This window comes from Biomphalaria glabrata, chromosome 10 (assembly GCF_947242115.1).
Source record: "Biomphalaria glabrata chromosome 10, xgBioGlab47.1, whole genome shotgun sequence".
NCBI classification, from domain to species: Eukaryota; Metazoa; Mollusca; class Gastropoda; family Planorbidae; genus Biomphalaria; species Biomphalaria glabrata.
In genome coordinates, this window is record NC_074720.1 from 18,198,428 (window position 1) to 18,220,007 (window position 21,580).

Genomic DNA, 21,580 nt, shown 5'->3' on the forward strand with positions numbered 1-21,580 from the left:
AAAATAATACAAAATTACTTTTGTATTCTAGCTCTGCCTTCAAAAATAATTTGTTAAAATGTATATATAGATCTATACATCTAGATCTTGATAAAAACTAACTTTAATATATATAGATAGATTAGATCTGATAATATTCATTTGATTTATTTCATACAGATGAGTTTAGAGCTCTAGATCATACAAATACGCTTGAATAGACAGTTTATAGAGCGTTCGGCGTACTCCTGATCGTCACCCATAGAATCTAATAGACAGATCTGGGCCAGACCTAGAATAAAATTAATAAATCTAGGGTAGTCTAGATAGATCTATCTTTTCTAGATCTAGTCTGAAAATGACGGAATCAAAAAGCGATTTATTGGTATGCATTTTTTAAAAATGCATTAAATTTTTTAAAGCAATAGACTAAAACTAAATAGACTAATACTGAGTAAATCTCAGTAAATCAGTAATACTACTAAATAGTAGTCAATAAAATATTTTAATTGAATTAATTGTTTATTTTATTATAGAATCAAGAATGTTAATGTTATTTATAATTATTAGATAATACTAGATCTAGGTAACTAGATCAGCGGTTCTCAACCTTTTGTTCTCGGCGACCCCTTTTTTACAATCTTCCAGTCTGCCGCGAACCCCCCCCCCCCCCCATACACACATAGCAATAGAAGAGTAGACAAAAACAATCCATTTTTTCAATGGTCTTAGGCGACCCCTGACATATCGTCAATCGATCCCCAAGGGGTCCCTTACTTAATATAAGAGCCTCCTCTAAGTGCTATTCGTACACCTATATCTATAGGCCAAAATTTCAAAGTTTGACTTTGACAGCGCATTATTTGACAATGGTTCGAATAGAAAAGAAAATGAAGTATCCATATACATAAATAGGTACTTCAATAAAAATTTCAAAATGATCACAATGCAATGGAACCTATTTAGTTAGATAGAGCTTAAGAAATGCTTTCCAATGATACCAATTTTATATTGCTGAGTTAATTGTGAGGGAAGTTATTAAATTTTTAGTGGCCAAAAATTAGCCTTCTTTAGCCTTTGTAAATAAAAAAAAAATCTGTGACCGAAACAACTGACAGTTGAACTTAAATTAACTGTATTATAAAAAGTCTTAAAGATATGGGGTTGAAACTTCACACTCTTTTACATTAACCAGTATTCTGTTAAAATAAATGTAAAAAAATAAGACCAAGCAATAAAATCTTTGAAAAAAAGTTAATTAATATATAAAAAAGCCTTCGACAAAAAATAAAAATATATATGTGATTTTGTCATCATATGAGCCCAAAAATCACAAATAAAACAAATCAGAGATCTGTATTGTGTTTTATTTTGTTTAATTATAATTCTACTGTATTTAAATAGCTATTTATATGCATCAGATAGATAATTCTTATAAATTATAAATGAAAATAGCACTGCGCAGAAAAATATTTCCTAAAATTTAATGACTATAAGTTTCATAAACTTCATAAAAAAACAGTTTTAACCTTTTTGTAGAGCACTGGCAAGTAATCATTTTAAAATGCCTTAATTTAAATGCTTTAAAAATTAGATTGTAAATGAAAAATTTCTTGCTTTGGACAATAAAATAAAAAAGAAACCTTGTGATTTTTTTAGAAGTTATTAAAAGATTTTTTACTTGAATTTTTGTGCAATAATAGCTCATCCTTTTTAAAATATAATGTACTCATTTATTAACTATTAATTTACATGTATATTAATAGAAAAAAACAACATACAGAAAAAAAAATTAATTATTAGTTTTACTTTAAAAATTTGCAGATTACAAAGTCATTATAATAAAGACACATTCCCTCTCCATAATCTAGCATTCAAACACTATAAAAGTTAATCTAAATGAAAAATTCCTATGTGTGCTCGTGATAGACAGAAATTGACCATTTCCAGTAAATCACAGTGTTGGTTGTTACTAAAAAAATAGATTTTAACCATCAACTTTGAAAATTAATATCTAAAGAGTGCGCCAAGCTACAAAGTTCAAACTTAGCACACATATATATATTATATTAACATGCTAAATTCAATAGAATTAGTGAGATTGTTATAACCATAAACACTTTTATTTTATTTTAAAAAAGAACATTTTACCCTTCTTTGTCTTTGTTAATTTTAATATCAAATATCTTTAAAGTGCGCCAAGAGAATTTAATGAAATTTGAAATGTACACATTTCATAATATGATAAATTATTGTAGCAAACAGCATTGTTGTAACTTTTATAGGAAAAAAGTTGTAAAAATGTTAACTTTCACATAAACTTTTGTTAAGAAAAATTTAACAGATTGGCTTCAAAAGCAAATAAAAATGATCTCTGATATCTTATGTTTACAAAAAGTAATCATAATTAGTCCTCAAATCAAATACAATATGCTAAAACTTTGATGGAAATGACCACCCCTAAAAAAAGGGTCAAATGTGCTGACACACTTTTCAGCCATTTTTTGGGAGAAAAAAAAATGGATCTAGGTCAGTTTTTCAAAGTACCTAACATAAATAAATATAGACTGGCCGATTAAAGAGTTTTATGAAACGAAAATTTGTGACTTGCAATTTTGTGTACTTTATTTTACAGCATTTATGAGCAGTATAAAAGTTAAGGATTCATATCTATTTCAGCCACACACCTATATATATTGTAAATAAGGAGGCAGTGTAGTTTTGTTTAATCTCTAAGAATGAAGATCATGCAATTTTTCATAATTCGGAAATCCGAATACAATATATATACATGTTTTCAAGTTACATGAAGTTACTTCCTTCGGCCAGTCTATATTTATTTATGTCTATGGAAGTATCAAAATCTTCTTTAGTTTAAGGAGAATAAGGATGACTACTTATATTTGTACCCCTAGCCTATATTTGTTATTATATTTAAGGTCAAAGAGGCCATGTGTTCTCATTTAATTCAGACAAATTTGACCCACATTATTTGATTCTTGACACTATAATTTATTTCAGACAGTCTTTATATTTAGGCATCAATAAACTCAGATTTTAATTCTATATTAACATTAACTTAATTTTAAGATCCCCAGGCATAGCCCCTCACATGAAATCATTAAGATGTTTTCAAATTATACATAAATATGAACACAAAAACTAAAAATATGAACACACTTATTCTACCAAAAATAGGTCACTGGGATAGTGACTTCCACACAGACTTTTAGACTTACTTTATGTTTGCATGATTAGATGTGTGTTGAATGTTTGTGTTTTTTGTTTATTAATTTAATAAATTTATAAATACAGATGATTTTTTGTAGTATAGTACAGAATAGGATAGCCATTCTTGTCTGACCAAAACCTGTGACTTTGCAGAATTTAAGTCCTTGGTTAACCTGCATGACTAAATGCATGACGCATAGGACGTAACCATCTTCTTTTTGAAGTAACCAAGGCTAAATAACATTTTTATTAAATGTTCTTATTTTATTTGATTTTATTTGATCTTTTAATAAACCCTAATGCTTTGTTTGATTTTTTAAATAGTTTCATCAATATGGGGATTGCATGACAGTTTTTCCTTTATTATAAACAATCCACTGGCAATTTTTTGGTGAATAAAAATAAGCATCAATAATAGCATGCAGACACAGCAAATAAACAAAACAATAAAATCTTTAATTTTTTTCTTTAGATCTGCATGGTTGCTGAGTGGTAAAGTGCTTGGCTTCTGAACTGAAAGGTCTCAAGTTCAAATCCTGGTTAAGTTGGGAGGTTTGGATTTTAAAGGTTCCTTTAGTCCATCCTATTCTAATGGGTACCATACCTGACATAAGTTGGGTAAAAGTAAAGGTGGTTAGTTGTTGTGCTGATCACATAACACCCTCGTTAATTTTGGCCCACAGAAACAGATGACCTTTATATCATCATCTGCCCTATAGATCCCAAAGTCTGAAAGGGAATCTTTTAATTATTTCGTTACTCTGGCCAACGTCTTGCAAAAACTGCTAAACCATGCCTAAGCTAATTACAAAATCTCATAATGAGGAGCAACCAATACTATTGTATATTTAATGGGTTTGTAGAAATGAACTTCACATTGCAAATAAATACCTTTTTCTTGCAACATTGAGTTGAATAATGAAGAAATAATGAATGTTAACATTTAATTTCAACCACATTATTGACAGTTCTGATCAAAATCAGAATAGAAACTGAAGCTGATGAAACTGTGCAATTACTCATAAAGACAATGGAAGATGGTAGGTCAGATAAGAAAATAACCACACTGAGGCACTATGATGCCCTATTATGGTTTTGCTGAGACTGTATGTAACAGGATTATCGTTCAAGGGGAAAGAGTGATAATCCCAAAAAGTATGAGCATATGACAGCATGTTGGACAAGCAAGAGCCATGATATTTAAAGTGAATGGAAAAGCTGAGGCTGCAGTAAAATTAATCAAAAACATGATGAGAAAGGCAATCAAAACTGGGGGTAGATCAATTCAAAGCTCTACTTGAACTCTGCAACGTGCCCAAACACAGAATAGTGGTTATGTTTGTGTTTAAACAAAATACCCTGATCACTACTACCTCAGAATGAAACATAGGAGATAGAAATATACCCAGAACTGGGACATGTCACAGAAACAAAATCAAGAAACACTATGACAAATGAACCCAAGATCTCCCTGGGCTAACTGATGTAACAGTGACCACCTTATGCTTACCCTGTGTACCCTGCCTAACATAGCTGTCGAACTATAAGTTTTTCCTCTATACTGTCCATACTTGCACTTGTAAGAAAATCATTATTGTAGTGCGATCTTGCCTTTGCTTATCCATGATAAATCGCAGACATCTTTGGTGAAAGCATTTAAGAAGTCTTAGTTGCTTTCTGTATAGTACCCATGTCTCACATTCATATAGAAGGGTTAAGAGAATCACTGCTTGGTAAACACTGATTTTTTGTTGATAGGCAGAGTGATTTATTCAACCACAAGCATCCAAAAGCACTGCTTGCCATATATCCAGATAGCTATCAACTTCTCATGGGTCAGAAACCACTTAGATAAAAAATGATGTCCATACCTACATGTTTTAGGTCATTTGAAACTCAACCAATAGGTTTAAAGTGTAATAGATTATTTTTCAAAGGGCTTAGATAATAATAAGCAAAAAGATGCTGTTTTATTAGATTTCTGAAGCTCAAAATGCAGGAAATAGTTTGGTGTCTTCATGTCTTGATTCTGTTAGGGGAGCTTACAGTGCTCAAGAACGTACTCCCCCCAGACTCTCTAGCTGCAGATTAAGGAATTGGAAATGTAGGAGAGCAAATGTAGCCTACCCTTTTTCAGGGGGAGGGGGAGGTATTTCCAATATTGCTAATTTATGGCGACACAGTCAGTTAATGATAATTTTAGTATCCATTGATTAACATGCGCCTTTGCCTGTTTGAATTTTATGAGTAATGTCCACCTAGTCTAGATATCTAGATCTAGATATATAATAGCTAAAGAAATCCTTAATACCGGTACCGATTTAGATCTATTTAGTAGCATTATTTCATATTTAATTTATACTAAATTCTAAAGAATAGCTAGATCTAGGCCTAAGTATATATATAGGTCTGTGATATTTTTTTTCTTTTTGATTGTTCATAGGGGAGGGGAAGCACGGAAGTGAATGACAAGTACAAATAAAAGTGCAGGACAATTTATTAGACTTAGACATCACATAGTCAAGTCTATATAGAGTCTAGATCTAGAATCTATCTATCTACTGATAAATTCTAGATCTAGTTAATCTAGTTTTTTTTTTTATTGTCTAGATTGGATCTCTAGATTTAGATTAAATCTACAGTTTACAAGTAACAATGCTGTCAGGGTACAGCACTATCGTAAGAACTTTTAAAAAATTGATACTTAAACTAAGTTAAACTTACTTTAAGTTTAATAAAGTAATTTTAAAAAGTCAATAACTGGTGACTTGACTCTTGACATAATCAGATAATGATAAGTCTAAGTCATTAGATCTAGATCTATGTCTTTAAAAAAAAAAAATTAATGACTATAAAAAAAAGTTTGAAGTTAAATTGTTGATTATAGTCCATTATAGACATTATTATTCATATAAATAGTCTATAGAGTCTAGTATAGATCTACTCAGGGCCGCCGCTGCCTATTGTGCAATCTGTGCCGAATGACGAATGTAAGGGGCGGCCAAATCATTATGATTATTCCAAGGTTACCATTATTTTTTTAATTTATAGTTTAATAAAAACAAATTACTCAAATATTTTAATATATTTTAATATTTTATATAAATTCTAATTATCTTTATCCTTTGAAAACTATTTTAAAAAACGTTATACGTAGGCCTCCAAAAGAAATTTTTGAAACTTTTAATGACAAAAAAATGAATCGGCGTTCGAGGGATTCCTAAGGGTTTTTCCATAAGTGCCTAATCATTTCTGACCTTGAATTTTTGCGGGTTGTCTGTAATATTTGTTTCAAATGACGCTTAGAGAAGCAAAGCTTCAAAAACATTTTTTTTCTTTCTTACTACATATAAATACTATTGTTTAGTTGACGTCTATAAGAATATTTTTGGGTCATTATCGATGTAGATCTACATTAAGTTGTAGGCTACTAGATGTTTGGAGCAACAAGCCAACGACCGATTTTAACACATTTACAGGCTGTCTAGTTTGGCATTAATATTGGGTGTGTCCTAGTGTATAATTAATAATAATTAATTAATTTTTTTCCTCTTACTTAATAAATAGAATTTTTCATTTCAGACTGTTCCAGTTTTGGTTGGAGTGGGTGTTGTAGCAGTAACAGCCATACTGGCCAAGATATTTCTCCCAGGATTATTTGGCTCTAAAAAAAAAAGTCCTCCAGTTACCTTGAAAGACCCTACAATAAAATATCCATTAAAGTTGATTGATAAAGAGGTGAGTTTTTAATAAACATCTGAAATATATATATATACTAGTCGACCCACGGTGTAGCATACGCAGTTATTTTGCAGGGTCGGCTTTAGGCCAATGCAACCTATGTGACCACATAGGGCTCCGCACTTTCAAAGGACTCACGCTAATTCTAGGTGTAAATTATTAAATTAGACCATTTTATAACTTATAATAGAATTCCCGCAGCCTTGTGGGGTAACTCTAGTCCGACATGCAGAAATAAAAGAGTGATTTTTCTTTATTTCCTCTTGTCCAAACTGTTGATCCATGAAGAGAATTATATATTATATTATATAGTCAACCCATGGCGTAAGATACACCGCTATTTTGCAGGGTTGGCATTAGGCCACTACAACCTATGCAACCGCAGTGGGCCCTGCACTTTCATAGGACCTGCGCTAGTCCTAGGTGTAAATTATTAACCCTTTCACCACTAAGCAGTTGTCAGAAACTATCTACCCCATCTCTAAGAGAAGGGATATAACTCCGTAGCAGTTATTTAAAAAAATCAATTTTATGACTAAATTCACAGATAAAAACGAATAAAACCTAACAAAAACCTTCTTTTTATAATAGAAAAAATAGACCTAAGGTTAAGCATCATGTTTAAAGTCATAAATAGGCCTGCAGAGCTCAAAAACATTAAAATATCATGTCATATTTAGTTGCCTTCCAATCTCCCATTTGACTAGATCGAACATATTCAATACTGGATCTAGCATCAATTTTTTATTCATTTTCACTACTATCGGTCTCAAATGGCTCTATATCACTTACCCCAATCATTATATCCTTATTCTACAGCTGAAACGTTAATATTTCCATTAAAATCTTATTCTATTAAAGCCTACACAAAGGCCTAAATATGTTCTATTTTGAAGGCTAGCAAAAAAACCCCGTAATTTTCAAAAAATCTTAAAAATTCATTCCAACATGTTGCAGGTACAAAATAAACACCTAAAAATAGCGTCACTATCGCTCTTCTAGGTCAGAGTTAGTAAAGGTATAAATAGTTATTTAAAAACTAGCAGTGCCTGCGTAAACAAAACAACCCAAAATTGGCGATTGCTGGCAACTCTAGTTGTCTACCAGTAGCGGCGACTCTAGTTGTCAAATGGTTATATTAAACCATTTTATAACTTATGACACCTGATTTACCAGGAGCTCCTTGAAATCTCCTGAAATTGCAAAATATTCAAAAAAGTCCTGGAAATCTCCAGAAATTATTAATAAATCTTTTGAAAACTCATACAAATGTCATGAATAATATATAGACAAAAATTGTCATTTTGTGTTGTCATTCAATATGGAAAATGCCAATCATACGCGCGATCAGTAAAAATGGCCTTATATAAATGCAATACCCATAATCTGGTGAAAGAAGCTTCTCACGCCTCAAACTAATAAGAATTACTTGAGGTCAACAATTCTCGAAGATAGATTGAAACATTTGGTAATTCTTGCTATTGACCGTGATCTATTTAGGAAACAGAATTTTTATGATATACTGTATGGCTTCGCTACATAAAGTAAAGTAATTCTGTAGGTAGTTCAGAACGAATAAAATGCAAGGACAAATGTATTTTCTAATACAAATTCTTAATTTTCACTCATTATCCGTATCCCTACCCAAACTTGGCCACGCCTAATCTGTTTCGCATAGAGCCCCACAACGGTTGAGTCCGCCCCTGCTATTTAGTGATGGGTGAATTCTACTTGTCCCCCCCCCTTTTTTTTTTCTTAGGGTAACTCTAATCCGTCCGACTTGCTGAAATAAAAGAGTGATCTTTCCTTTATGTGGTGTCCAAACTCTTGAGCCATGAAGAGAATTATATATATAGATGTAAAGCCATATTTAGCATTTCATATTTATTCAATTGTAGCTTTGTCCAGTGGGTAATTATGCTACATAAACCAAAATGCTATAATCTATTTCCTATGCAGTCGTTTACCCCTGCAGCAGTCTTTGCTATAATCTAGTTTGTTTATTCTCTAGATAATCAGCCATGACACTAGAAGATTTCGCTTTGCCCTTCCTAGTCCTGAACATATTCTTGGGTTACCTGTTGGTAAGTTTTCTTGTTCTTACTTGATAGAGGGAACTTATTTTTCACACAGTAAGTCACTTTTTTTTTTTTACATTTTTATTTGAGTGAAAAAATCCAATATTCTGAGTAACTCTAATAGTGTTGGTCACCTTGTGTAGAGACAAAAATATATTTGTATGAAATGTTCAAGAAAGTCTTTTATAAATAAATCTTATATTAAACTAATTCTGAACAGATATTACTGATAACCCTATGATATTTTGTAGACTGTGAAAACTGTTCACTGCCTTTTGTTGATTGTTTTTTTTTTTTTTTTTTATTGCTCATCTCCATGCTATTACAGTATGCTATGGACCAAATGCTTTTTTTTTTAACATTTGTAGTTAAGAGATTTTTGATGTTCCAAAATACAACATTTATAGCTTCCATTGGAATTTGAAACTAAGGCACATAGTTATTGAACAAAGTGTTCTCTACCACATAACCTTGGTACCCACATTCTAGTACTATTTACTTACACCCTTATAGTAATCTGGGGTTTTAAAGTTACCTAAGAGGTGTTTTTCAGCATTTACTAGACATTTAAAAGCAAATCTGGAAGGGGGATGCTTTATTGAGTCTTGTCTTGTCATGCAGAAGCCAGATTCCTGTAAATTTTTCAAGAAAAGATTTTGAATATTTTTTTTTAAATTATAAAATTGTAGACTTTACTTTGAAAAAGCACATCATTAAAACACCCTACCTTATCCATATCACTAGAAGGGTCACATATTTGACATCATTAGTTAATAGCCAAATTGACATTGTCTATCAACTTTTCATTTTTCAGAGTCTTATAATATTAAAGTATTCTGTGTGTTGCAGGTCAGCACATATATTTGACAGCCAAAATTGATGGTCAGTTAGTTATTCGTCCATACACCCCCGTTTCTAGCGATGATGACAAAGGCTATACAGATCTTGTTGTTAAAGTAATTGTGTTTTTTTCTTTTAATATCTTTTTATTCAAATCATACAACTACAATAATCATATGAAGTTTATTTAGTATTTCAAAGTAAATTTGTTTCTTGAAAATAAAGGCCCAATTAAAAAAAAACAACATTTATTATATTATATATTAACTGATTTGATTACAGGTGTACTTCAAGAATGTCCATCCTAAGTTTCCAGAGGGGGGCAAAATGTCTCAGTATCTTGAAAATATGGACATAGGGGATTACATTGATGTGCGAGGACCTAATGGTTTACTGCAGTATGCGGGAAAAGGTACTAAAGATTTAAACATTGTTGTTTTGTTTTTTTCTTTCTTTAGTACATTATTATTATTATTATTATTATAGTGAGTGAATGTATTGTTTTCTAGCTTAGTTGATCCTTAACATTAACAGGAACATTGAAGATCAGGCCAGACAAGAAAGCAGAGCCTGAGACTAAACAAGCCAAGAAGATTGGAATGATTGCAGGTGGAACAGGTACAATTTTTGCTGATTTAAAAATGTCAACTAACTAACTAACTACAAAGGCTTTCCAGTACTTAACAGAACTGCCTACTAATCGTCCCGAGACATGACGTTAAACTGCGCTCCTCTTTCCTTAACACTTTTGGAGCTCAAAAGTGCCCTACTTCTTTTCTATCATTGTGTCTGCCTCCTCTTTTCCTAAGTCTGCCTTCATTGATCATCACACTGTCTCCTTAACTTTAAACTCTCACTACGTCCTAGACCAGTCCGTTTGCCGTGGACTGCGACGGGTAAGGGGGGATAAAGAGATCCTGGTGTTTGAGTGGTGGCTATCTGAGGATAAACCACAACAACACAATACTTTGGCTCCAAGTTCCCCTAGACCTGAGACCCAGATGGCCCGCTCTGGGTCAACCGGCTGGTCATGCCGAGCTACCAGCATAGGTCGTCGACCTATGCTGGAGGGCGGTGGCTAGAGGGTCAATCAGGGAGCTGCTGTATCGGACACATGTCCGATGTAGCAGCTGACTGAGTATAGCACCTGTGTAGCCCTGGCGGGCTCATTCTGGACATCCGAATGGCCCGTCCCCTTGTTGGACTCGATGGCGGGTGGGGAACACAGGTGCCGAATTAACCAAAATATATATGGACAAAAAAACACACACAAAACTACTTGCCCCAGACCTATGTCTGGGCAAGAAACGTCGAATTGACGATAAAAAAGAGGAGGTCCCAAAAAGCTGTGCCACCTGGCCATCATTTCTGGTGGTTAGATGCACAGAGGAGGGGAAAAAGCCTGACAAAGTTGAGCCCTTTTATTATTTATAAGGGACTCAAGTCAGTAGTGGGAGAGCCCAAGAGTGTGTCTAAGCTACACAAAACAATGGAACTCCTTGTAGAAGTAGACAGCAAGACACACTCTGATGGGCTTTTAAGATGCAGAAGACTCTGTGATCTCCAAGTGGAAGTCATGCCACACAAGAGTCTGAACACCAGCAGAGGTGTAATCAGCTCTAGGGACCTACTGGAATGTTCCGAGAAGGAAATAGTGGAGGGCATTGAAGGAGTCACCCATGCCCGGCGCATTACCAGGCGCAGGGATGGTGAGGAGGTCAAAACCGCCACTATTATCCTCACATTCGGAACTAGGACACCGCCAGAGTATGTGAAGGCAGGATACCTACGAGTTCCAGTGAGGCCCTACATACCTAACCCCATGAGGTGCTTCAAGTGCCAGGGTTATGGACACGGCGCGGCAGTCTGCAAGAGGAACACTGTGTGTGCCAGATGTGCTGGAGAGGGTCATGAGGACAAGGGCTGCACAGCCCAGTTCAAATGCCCAAACTGTCAAGCTGGCCACTCAGCCTACTCCAAGGACTGCCCTGTGTGGAAACAGGAGGTTGCCGTGCAGGAGTACAAGGCAAGAAACGGATGTACCTTTAGCCAGGCGAAATCGGCTGTACTGGCCCTACCCAAGGGCCAATTCGGCTTGACAAAGACCTACGCCCAGGCTGTTGCTAAGAAAGGAAGATCCATAGCCACACAGACGGACACATTGACCCCACCACCCCCTCCTCCTCCCCCAACTCAGAAGAAAACACCGCCAAAGAACACACCTCTGAAGAAACAAGAAAGCCCTGTTGTCATGCTAAAGAACAGGTTCTCTGTGCTCGCTGATGAGAGCATGGAGACTGAGCAGCATGTCAAAACCAATACTCCGGGAGAACCCGGAGACATCATGTCTGACACAGGTTTTCCTCAGAGAACCCAGCCAGACACCCCAACCTCTACCGAGTTAGAGGTTGACCAACTCCCTAAGGGGAGAAATCAAAGCGGAGAGGATGCCCGAGGTGAGAGAGGAGGAAATAACCTCCGCTCTAACCAGAGGGATCTCCCCTCTCCAGAGAGAAAGACTTCCCCCAAAAGGGGGTTGTCCTCCTCTCCATCCAAACCCAAGAATAAAAATACCAAGGTCACTGGAATAAAGGGAAACCCCTCCGGGGGCATCCCAAGGCCAAATAGCTCCAAGTAGGTCATCTAGAATAAGCCATGGATTCCAGAATTGTACAGTGGAATTGTAGAGGCCTCAAGGCCAATTACGAGGAAATGCAGCTACTGATGGACTCTGAGACTCCTGTAGCTGTCTGCTTACAGGAAACATTTCTGAAAGATTGCATCAGCTTCCGAAGCTACCGTGCTTACACCAAGAATGTTGAGGATGCAGAGAGAGCATCAGGTGGAGTCTGTATCCTTGTGAAGGATAGCATCCCCCATGAGAGGGTAGAACTACAGACCACACTACAGGCCGTATCAGCTAGGATAACCCTTCACAAGGTTATCACTTGCTGCAGCCTGTATCTACCACCAGGCGCTCCATTAAACCGAACAGACATGGAGGACCTATTGAAACAACTCCCCCGGCCTTATTTAATCCTTGGGGATTTCAATGCCCATAACACCATGTGGGGATCCAACAATACCGACACATGAGGTCGTATGCTGGAGGATATCTTCCTCCAACATGATTTATGCATACTTAATGATGCATCACCGACCTACTTGCACCCAGGAACTGGATCATTCACATGCATTGACCTCACCGTATGCGTCCCCGGACTTCTGGACGATTTTAAATGGTCAGTTAGCAATGATCTACGGGGAAGTGATCACTTCCCAATCATCATTACTAACAATCTCCCTTCATTGGGACGACCTCAGCGGTGGAAACTGAATAAGGCCGATTGGGAACAATTCCAAAAAAGATGCTCTGAGGATATCACAGAAAATATCCTCCATGAACAGAACCCAGCTGATACCTTTGCTAGCAAGCTACTAAGTATAGCCAGGAAAGTTGTACCCCTAACCTCTGCAAATCCAAAACGGCCTAGCAAACCATGGTTTGATACAGCTTGCAAAAGTGCTATTGGTGATAGGAAAAAACGACTGGCTGCATTTATAAAGAATCCTTCCCAGGAAAACCTAAAGCTATTCAGGATAGCTAGAGCAAAGGCTAGACAAACCATACGGTCAGCCAAAAGGAATTCCTGGAGAAGTTTTGTCGGCAGTCTGGATGCCAAAACTTCTGCTAGAGCGGTTTGGAAGGCAGTAAGGCGAATCAAAGGGAAAGAATCAAATGCAATAGGGCATTTGAAAAACCAAGGACGAACTGTCACGTCCCCCAGAGAAATAGCTGACTGCCTTGCATCCTCAATAGCAGAAAAATCATCCACTGCACACTACACGCCAGAGTTTCAAAAAGTCAAAACCAGGGAGGAAAGACACCCCATTGATTTCAGGTCAGAGAACAATGAAGACTACAACAAACCGTTCTCGCTTGAGGAACTGAGGGAATCGCTGGACAAGTCACATGACACAGCGCCTGGAGAAGACGAAATCCATTACCAGTTCCTCAAGCACCTTCCCGAACCCTCATTGGCAGTCCTGCTAGGGGTCTATAACTGTGTGTGGCAAACAGGCGCTTTCCCAAACAGCTGGAGGAAAGCCACAGTTATACCGATACCTAAACCGGGAAGAGACGGCTCTGACCCAGCTAACTATCGACCAATAGCACTAACAAGCTGCATCTGCAAAACCATGGAAAGAATGATTAACAGTAGGCTGGTCTGGTACCTGGAAAGGAATAAAGTGATCTCAAACTACCAGTGCGGATTCCGGCAGGGGCGGACAACAACTGACCACCTGGTAAGGCTGGAAGCTTATATTAGAAATGCATTACTCAGAAGAGAACATCTAGTAGCTGTATTCTTCGATATAGAAAAGGCCTATGACACAACCTGGAAACATGGCATTCTACGTGACCTGGCGCTTATGGGGCTCAAGGGACACCTCCCCCGTTTTGTGGAGGAATTTCTGAAAGACCGAAAATTTCAGGTTCGAGTGGGCAACTCCGCTTCTGACACTCATGACCAGGAAATGGGTGTACCCCAGGGCAGCATTCTGTCAGTCACCCTGTTCAACATTAAAATAAATAGCATCATAAATGCGCTGTCCCCTGGCATAGAGTGCTCTTTGTATGTTGATGACTTTGTCATTCTTACTTATGGGAAAAACATGAACACCTTAGAAAGAAAATTACAGTTATGTTTAAACAAAATTCAGGGTTGGGCAAACTATAATGGTTTCAAATTCTCAGACTCCAAAACAGTTAGTATGCATTTTTGTAATCTAAGGGGACTCCACCCAGACCCTGAACTATTTATACACAAAAAGAAGATCCCTGTCGTGAAAACTACAAAATTTTTAGGCCTCACCTTAGATTCCAAATTTAATTTTCTCCCCCACATTAAGGAACTTAAGAAGAAATGCCAAAAGTCATTAAACATACTAAGAGTACTCAGCCATACGGACTGGGGAGCTGACAGAGATACCTTGCTGCTGCTCTATCGGAGTCTAATTCGATCCAAGCTAGACTACGGATCCATAATATATGGAGCAGCAAGGAAGTCATACCTAAAAATACTGGAACCAATACAAAATGCTGCCCTGCGTCTCTGTCTCGGCGCGTTTCGTACATCACCTATCCCAAGTCTCCATGTGGAGGCTGGAGAACTCCCCATGGATATAAGAATGAAAAAGCTTGCAATGCAGTATATAGTCAAGCTAAAATCCAACCCCACGAACCCTGCTTTTGACTCCATATTTAACCCCACAGAGGTAGAATTATACAATCGAAGGCCTAACGTCATACAGCCGTTGGGCCTTCGAATGAGAGAACCCATTCAAAATTTAACCCCACCCATTGACCAAATCTCTAAAATAGAAACCCCTCAGAATCCTCCTTGGCTAATGAATAAACCCAAATTAAATTTATCCCTCCTTAATTTCAAAAAAGAAAATACAGACCCAAGCATACTACAAGTCCACTTTAGGGAACTGCAGGAGAGCTACGGAGATTGTGGCACCATCTACACAGACGGATCCAAAATGGAGGGAAAGGTCGCGTGTGCCTGCTCCTTTCGGAACAAAACAATCTCCCGTAGACTCCCCGATGGCTGCTCCATCTTTACGGCCGAATTGCACGCAATATTGCTTGCACTTATGGCCGTAAAAGCATCAGAAAGGAGTAAATTTATAATCTGCTCCGACTCCAAATCTGCATTGCAAGCTTTGGGGCGGATGAAGACTGACATCCCATTGGTACATAAGAGCCTGAAGCTGTTGGACCAAATAACAGCCGACTGCAGGGATGTCACCTTCATCTGGGTCCCCTCCCATGTTGGCATTGAGGGAAACGAAGCCGCAGACAGAGAAGCAAAGAGAGCCCTAAATCATGCGGTGTCAGGAACCCAAATTCCCTACTCGGACCTGAGACAAAGTATTGCCTCTGCCACCTATCGAGAGTGGCAGAACCGATGGGAGGCTGAGACTCACAGTAAACTCAGGCAGATTGTGGCGGATGTCAGGTGGCGGCCCACATCTAAGGGTCTGACAAGGCGTGGTAGCACAACCATGTCCAGACTTAGGATTGGCCACACCTACATCACGCACTCTTTTGTACTGAAGAGAGAGGAGCCCCCACTTTGCGAGTACTGTGACTCTCGCCTCACCGTGGAACATATCCTCGTTGATTGCCCCAGATACCAGGATGTCAGGGCGAAATATTTTAGAACCACTAATCTAAAAACACTATTTAATAATGTCGACCCTGGGAAGGTACTGGGCTTTATTCGGGAAGTGGGGCTATCTACGAAGATGTGATTTCTGAATTTGTGAACATGCACTATTTACATTAGATTTTTACCAAATATTTAAATTTTTACTACGTTTACTATTTTAACTGTGAATAGACCTTGATTTTAATTATATGACTGTATAGAATCTGACCCTTGTTGTTTAGAGAGAGAATAGTCCTTAAGGGACTGCAGGCACGACATGGCCTAAATTGTGCCGATGTGCCTCAAATCACAATCACTGCCTACTAAACATTGCTAGTCTCACTGTCTACTCCTAGACTAGTACAGCTACATTCTCAAAGACTCACATTGTACCCCACTGTCCTTACTACCTTGCTGTCCTGGACTGAACTCTTATTTACACACTGTCTCTCATCCGTGAAGGCTTTCGGTCACATGACCATAACAAGGGTCATATTTGCGTTTACTAGCAGTACTGTCCCTTGACCTATGTGATTTGCCTGAGCACACATTGACCCGTTCAGTCCGCCACTGGAGTTACAATAATATATATGGTCTTTTGTGTACTTTTTAAAAAATCTTGTTTGCAGTACATTTAATATGGTTTTTCATTTTTGCTCAGGTATTACTCCAATGTTGCAACTAGTTAGACAGGTGTTTAAGGATTCAGAAGATAAAACAGACTTATGGCTGCTGTTTGCCAATCAGGTTGGTGTTAAAAGTTGATAAGGTGACTTCATTATGTCAGAACTAAATTAAAAAGGTACAACTGTAACCTCTGGTGAATATTTCAGACTGAAAAGGATATCTTGCTGCGACCAGAATTGGAAGAAATTCAGAATGCTTATCCAAGTAGGTTTCATTTGTGGTACACCTTAGACAGACCTGAAGCAGGTAAGTTTTAATACCTTTTTAATACCTTAATAAATTTATGTTGTGTACATTTCTCTAATATCATTGAGGCTTTGACAACATAATTAATTGTAAAAGGCTGACAGCTAATCAAATATATTTAGGCACTTTGTGATGGAAATGGACCTGCTCAAGTTTCTTTTTACTATTTTTCTAATATTTTAATTCAATTTATTTCATCAAGGCATAACATTTACATTACTTTGTAAAAATACAATTATAACAACACCAGTGATATATATTTTGTTACTATGTGTATTGTTACACACAAATGCTTAAAAGTTTTTGCTCTAAGTAATACAAAAACTTAAAGGTTGAAATGAATTTTAAAAAAAAAAATATTTGTTTAAACCTTCAATGTTTCTACAGGCTGGAAGTATAGTTCTGGTTTCATTAATGAAGAGATGATCAAACAGCACTTACCTCCTCCTGGGCTAGATACTGTTATTTTGATGTGCGGACCTCCTCCAATGATCAATGCTGCCTGCATACCTAATCTAGACAAGCTTGGATACAAGACTGAGTCTAGATTTAGCTACTAGTCTGGAGCGACAGTGACAACACTTTTAATATATTCTGTATTTGTACTAAGCCTTATTATCAAGTATTATTGTAATATGCAGGCATTTTCATTTTTTTTATGGTTAGTTTGATATTTTTAGTAGCATGCTATGTAAAATAACCTTTATGTTATATTTAATATGGTTATTGGGTGTACTTTTTAGAATATGTAACACAGATATTAAGCTACATACATTATTGAATGTCTTGACTGGTCTCACTTAGCCAGTATATCTGGTCAACATTACTTGTTCTCTGGGATTAAACTGATTGCCTCACAGTACAGCTGAGATTCCCTTATCTTGTAGACCTGGAAATGCAAGAGGCTTAGGGTAATATCCTATCTGTGTGTTTAAGAATGAGCTGCTTATAGATGCTCAACCTATAGGGCAGTTTGATGAGTCTCTACTTTTGACTTTGTGTCATCCTCTATAGGTTGTGACTAAAATCTTTTTATGAGGTTGAATATTATTGTGTGCTCTCATTTATTTGTGATGTCACTAGATCTATGTAAACTTGTCTAAAAAAAGTATTATTTGTTCACATTTCACTAAAACGTTTTATAATAAATAATGTGCTAGCTGACTGTATAGATCTATTTTTAAGATTTTTTTCCTTTTAAATCAATTGTTGGTTTGGTTTTTCTGAGCTTTAGTTTGTATCATGTGATGATGTATGCTGCATTAAAAGTGTTAGAATAGTTTTACTTTTGTAATGAACTTCAAGGATCACATTTAAGTTTTCAAATGTTGATAGCATGAAATGATTATTTTTTTTTAATGTCAGTTTTTTTGTATGTTGAGGCAGTTAGAAGATGAAAACTTGAGGAATTCAGTTGGTTTAAATCTTGTCCTGCTTTACATTTGTTATCTTGCTACATTTTCAGTAATAAAAATTTACAATTGAAAAAAACTTATTTTGGAGTTGCTTCAATAAGGAATGCTTTCTATATACTCTTTTGAATGTCTGATAATTTTATTCATAGAATGTGCTCCCCCCCCTCCCATTTTTTTTTCTCCTGCTCTTTTAAAACCAGGTTGAGTGTTCATGTCAAAACACTATTTATAGATGAACCTGTTCTTTTGGTTTAAGGTAATATGACTTAAAAAAACAAACAATCAACAGCTGCATGTTTTTAAACTACCTTAAGGGTCTGCCTATAGAAAATGGAACCAGTAGCGGCCTTAGCGGGTGACCAGTGAGGCGACCGCGCCTGAAAAGGGTCCCGCGATCGAAGATTCCTTTATCACAGTCAGCTTCTAAAACCAGATGAGTTCTCATAAACTAGGACTTGTTACTCAATATCTTTGGAAATCTTTTCATGCATCTATATACTATGTAAGCTCTTAATAAGGGCCGGCCTTAGAGGACTGCAACCTATGCTTCCGCAGTGGGCCCCGCGCTAATTCTAGGTGTAAATTATTAAATTAAACCATTATAACTATATAACTAGGGCGTCCTTGAAATCTCCTGAAATTGCAAAATATACGAAAAAGTCCTGTAAATCTCATGAAATTATTGAAATCTCAAGACTCATAGAAATCTGAAAAATAGACAAATTTGTCATTTTGGGGTACCAATCGTATGCGCGATAAAAAAAAAACACCTGCATTGTCAACTTTCATTTAATAAATATTTATTGCAAAGACGAAAATATTTTCGAATACAAAATCTAAATTTTGACATTATGCTAATCCTTACCCAGACAAGAGAAAGACGGTCGAAAAGTCTTGCCTGGTGCCCCAACGGTCCAACAGACTAAGGGATAGGTAAAGGTAACCCAGACTGGGCCCCGCGCAATCCGTTTCGCACAGGGCCCTCATTTGTAAGGGCCGGCCCTGAATTGAACTATTTGATCCCTGTTACCACCTCCTGTGCATCATGGAATAAGTATTTAGTCAACTTTCCAACTTCCTGTTGGTGTCTTGGAAAGTTTAATAAGCATTAACATAAGGACAACATCTGGAAAGGTCGGTCTAATCAGTGCTTATGTCCTGACACTATATGTTCACTTCAGGTGAAAGTTCTATAAATACCTCAAGGAAGCAATTGTGAATATTCGTCTAAAAGAGCACTTGATATTATCAGGATACCAGTGGCTAGACTGCCTTGAGAGTTTTGGAATCGACAAGAGAAATAAGAATGGCCCTAAGAATGCTCTGCATTACTAACACATACTTCAAGACAAAACCACAGCACTGAGTCTCGTGGAGGCATTCAAGGTCTGGGCACTGGCAACATAACTGCTAATACGTTGCTACCAAAGCGCCGACTGTGATACCAATCCCACATTAATATCATGTAGGATAAGACTGATGCCAACTAGCCTACGATCCACACATCACAGGGAAAAAGATAACCTCGACTGAATACCTCATGCACAGACAATCCTTATCTCCGCATCGAATCAGCAAATGAAAGAAGCTTTTAGAAACTTTTTCAGTCACGGATGCGGAGAAATGTTGGCTGTTTAAACGAGATGTAATGTACTAAACATCATCACAAGTGATGGGCAAAAGTTGACTAAAAAGTTAAAAAACTTTTAGTTTAACAAAAAAAAAAAAATAGTTAAGGCCATTGTTTAACTACAAAAAAAAAAAGTTCAGTTAAAATCGTAGTTTAATTAATTTTTGTAGTTACTAACTAAAAAGTTTAATTAAAATTTGAACTTTTCAACATGTGGTCAGGGTTGAAACGCACTCCCTGTTTTCTGCACATGTGATATCAATAACTTTGATTATCAAAAAAAAAAAAAATGATGCAGTTAACAGTTAAAGTAAGGTCCTGGTAGAAGTTATGGGAGTAAATATTTGCACTTGAAAGTAGCAGTATTATCAAATGACATTTTTTTGTCAAAAACGTCTATGCAGTATTATGAATGAGGTTGTTCCGAATTTTTTTTTTGTGAGCCACGTGGAGGTGTTTAATTTCTGTTTCTAGTGGGAATCTAATTAGTGAGTTAGGTCAATATTTAGTGGTTTTAATCAATTCATTTGCGGCAAACAATATTTTTTTAACTGCAGGAACATCAAGTACACCCTTTTATAATCTAAGACTTATTATTGAGATCTATTAAGTCTAAATCAACAGCTAGGCCTAATAATGGCCTCTATAGATCTAAAAGCATTAGGGTAACCAACTCTAGAAAAAAAATCTTAATCCACTCCCTCTCTGACCATAAAGTAAATAGACTGTGTTCAACTGATTTTAACAACCTGGTCAGCTAGACATACACATGATCACATGTAGGCCTAGTGTACTGTACGTGTGTAGTCGACAAAACTGCAAGACTACCCTGCATTAAGCATTATGCAATACTCAGTGGCGTAGCTACCAATGTGCGGGTGGTGCGGGCCGCACAGGGCACCAAGTGGAGAGGGGCACCAAAATATTAATTAATTTCCTATTTCCGTGAGCTTTTCAGTAAAAACGACTAATTGTATGGACACGAACAAACTTAAACTACTGTATTTTAAACATGAACTAACGATTTGTAAACTAGTCATGTCGCTATTTTGTTTCATCTCCTCGACTATTTCTTCCATACAATGTAAGCTATAGAACAGTTTGAATCTAATTTACTAGATTTATTTCGGACACACGGTACATGTTGTTACTACACTGATCAATGCTCTTAATATAAAGAAGAAGAAGAAGATGATAGGCCAACCTTTTTTTACTTCATTGTTTAGTCCATTGGTTTAATCTAGATATTGAGTTTACAAATATATTTCTAAACTCTAGCTCTAAACAATTGTCTTAGTTTATTCATTTCTTTATGATTCTTTATAGTTTAATTTTGGAAATAATTCTATTGTAATGTCAATATTTTTAAATAAGCTAACATTTGTTTTCTACGAGGTTTTTATGATTAATTAATTGTAATACTGTAACGTAAACAAAATGATGAACAATGCTCAAGACTGACTAGTCTGGCTGGCGCCTCAAAACCCTTTTAAGCTCAGACGGAAAAATCGG

General features: G+C 36.5%; 1 protein-coding gene across 2 annotated transcripts; it reads left to right on the forward strand.

The window, feature by feature from the left end:
- The first annotated feature begins 206 nt into the window (after nt 1-206).
- On the forward strand, nt 207-18,518 carry LOC106052099 (NADH-cytochrome b5 reductase 3-like). Of its 2 annotated transcripts, none has more exons than XM_013207340.2 (9): nt 207-364; nt 6,793-6,948; nt 8,963-9,035; nt 9,879-9,985; nt 10,152-10,281; nt 10,404-10,487; nt 16,752-16,837; nt 16,924-17,023; nt 17,411-18,518. In XM_013207340.2, the coding sequence occupies exons 1-9, from the start codon at nt 338-340 to the stop codon at nt 17,581-17,583; spliced, it is 936 nt and encodes a 311-aa protein (XP_013062794.1). In that variant the 5' UTR covers nt 207-337; the 3' UTR covers nt 17,584-18,518. The 2 variants fall into 2 exon arrangements, with proteins under 2 accessions (XP_013062794.1, XP_013062795.1); XM_013207341.2 differs by lacking the exon at nt 207-364 and adding an exon at nt 5,678-5,889.
- Nucleotides 18,519-21,580: the final 3,062 nt, after the last annotated feature.

Excerpts from the sequence above, each read along its gene's own strand:
- LOC106052099 (XM_013207340.2), top strand. The coding sequence starts at position 338 with ATGACGGAATCAAAAAGCGATTTATTG. Across the intron at positions 10,488-16,751 it reads AATGATTGCAGGTGGAACAG|GTATTACTCCAATGTTGCAA; the intron begins GTACAATTTTTG and ends ATTTTTGCTCAG. Across the intron at positions 17,024-17,410 it reads CTTAGACAGACCTGAAGCAG|GCTGGAAGTATAGTTCTGGT; the intron begins GTAAGTTTTAAT and ends ATGTTTCTACAG.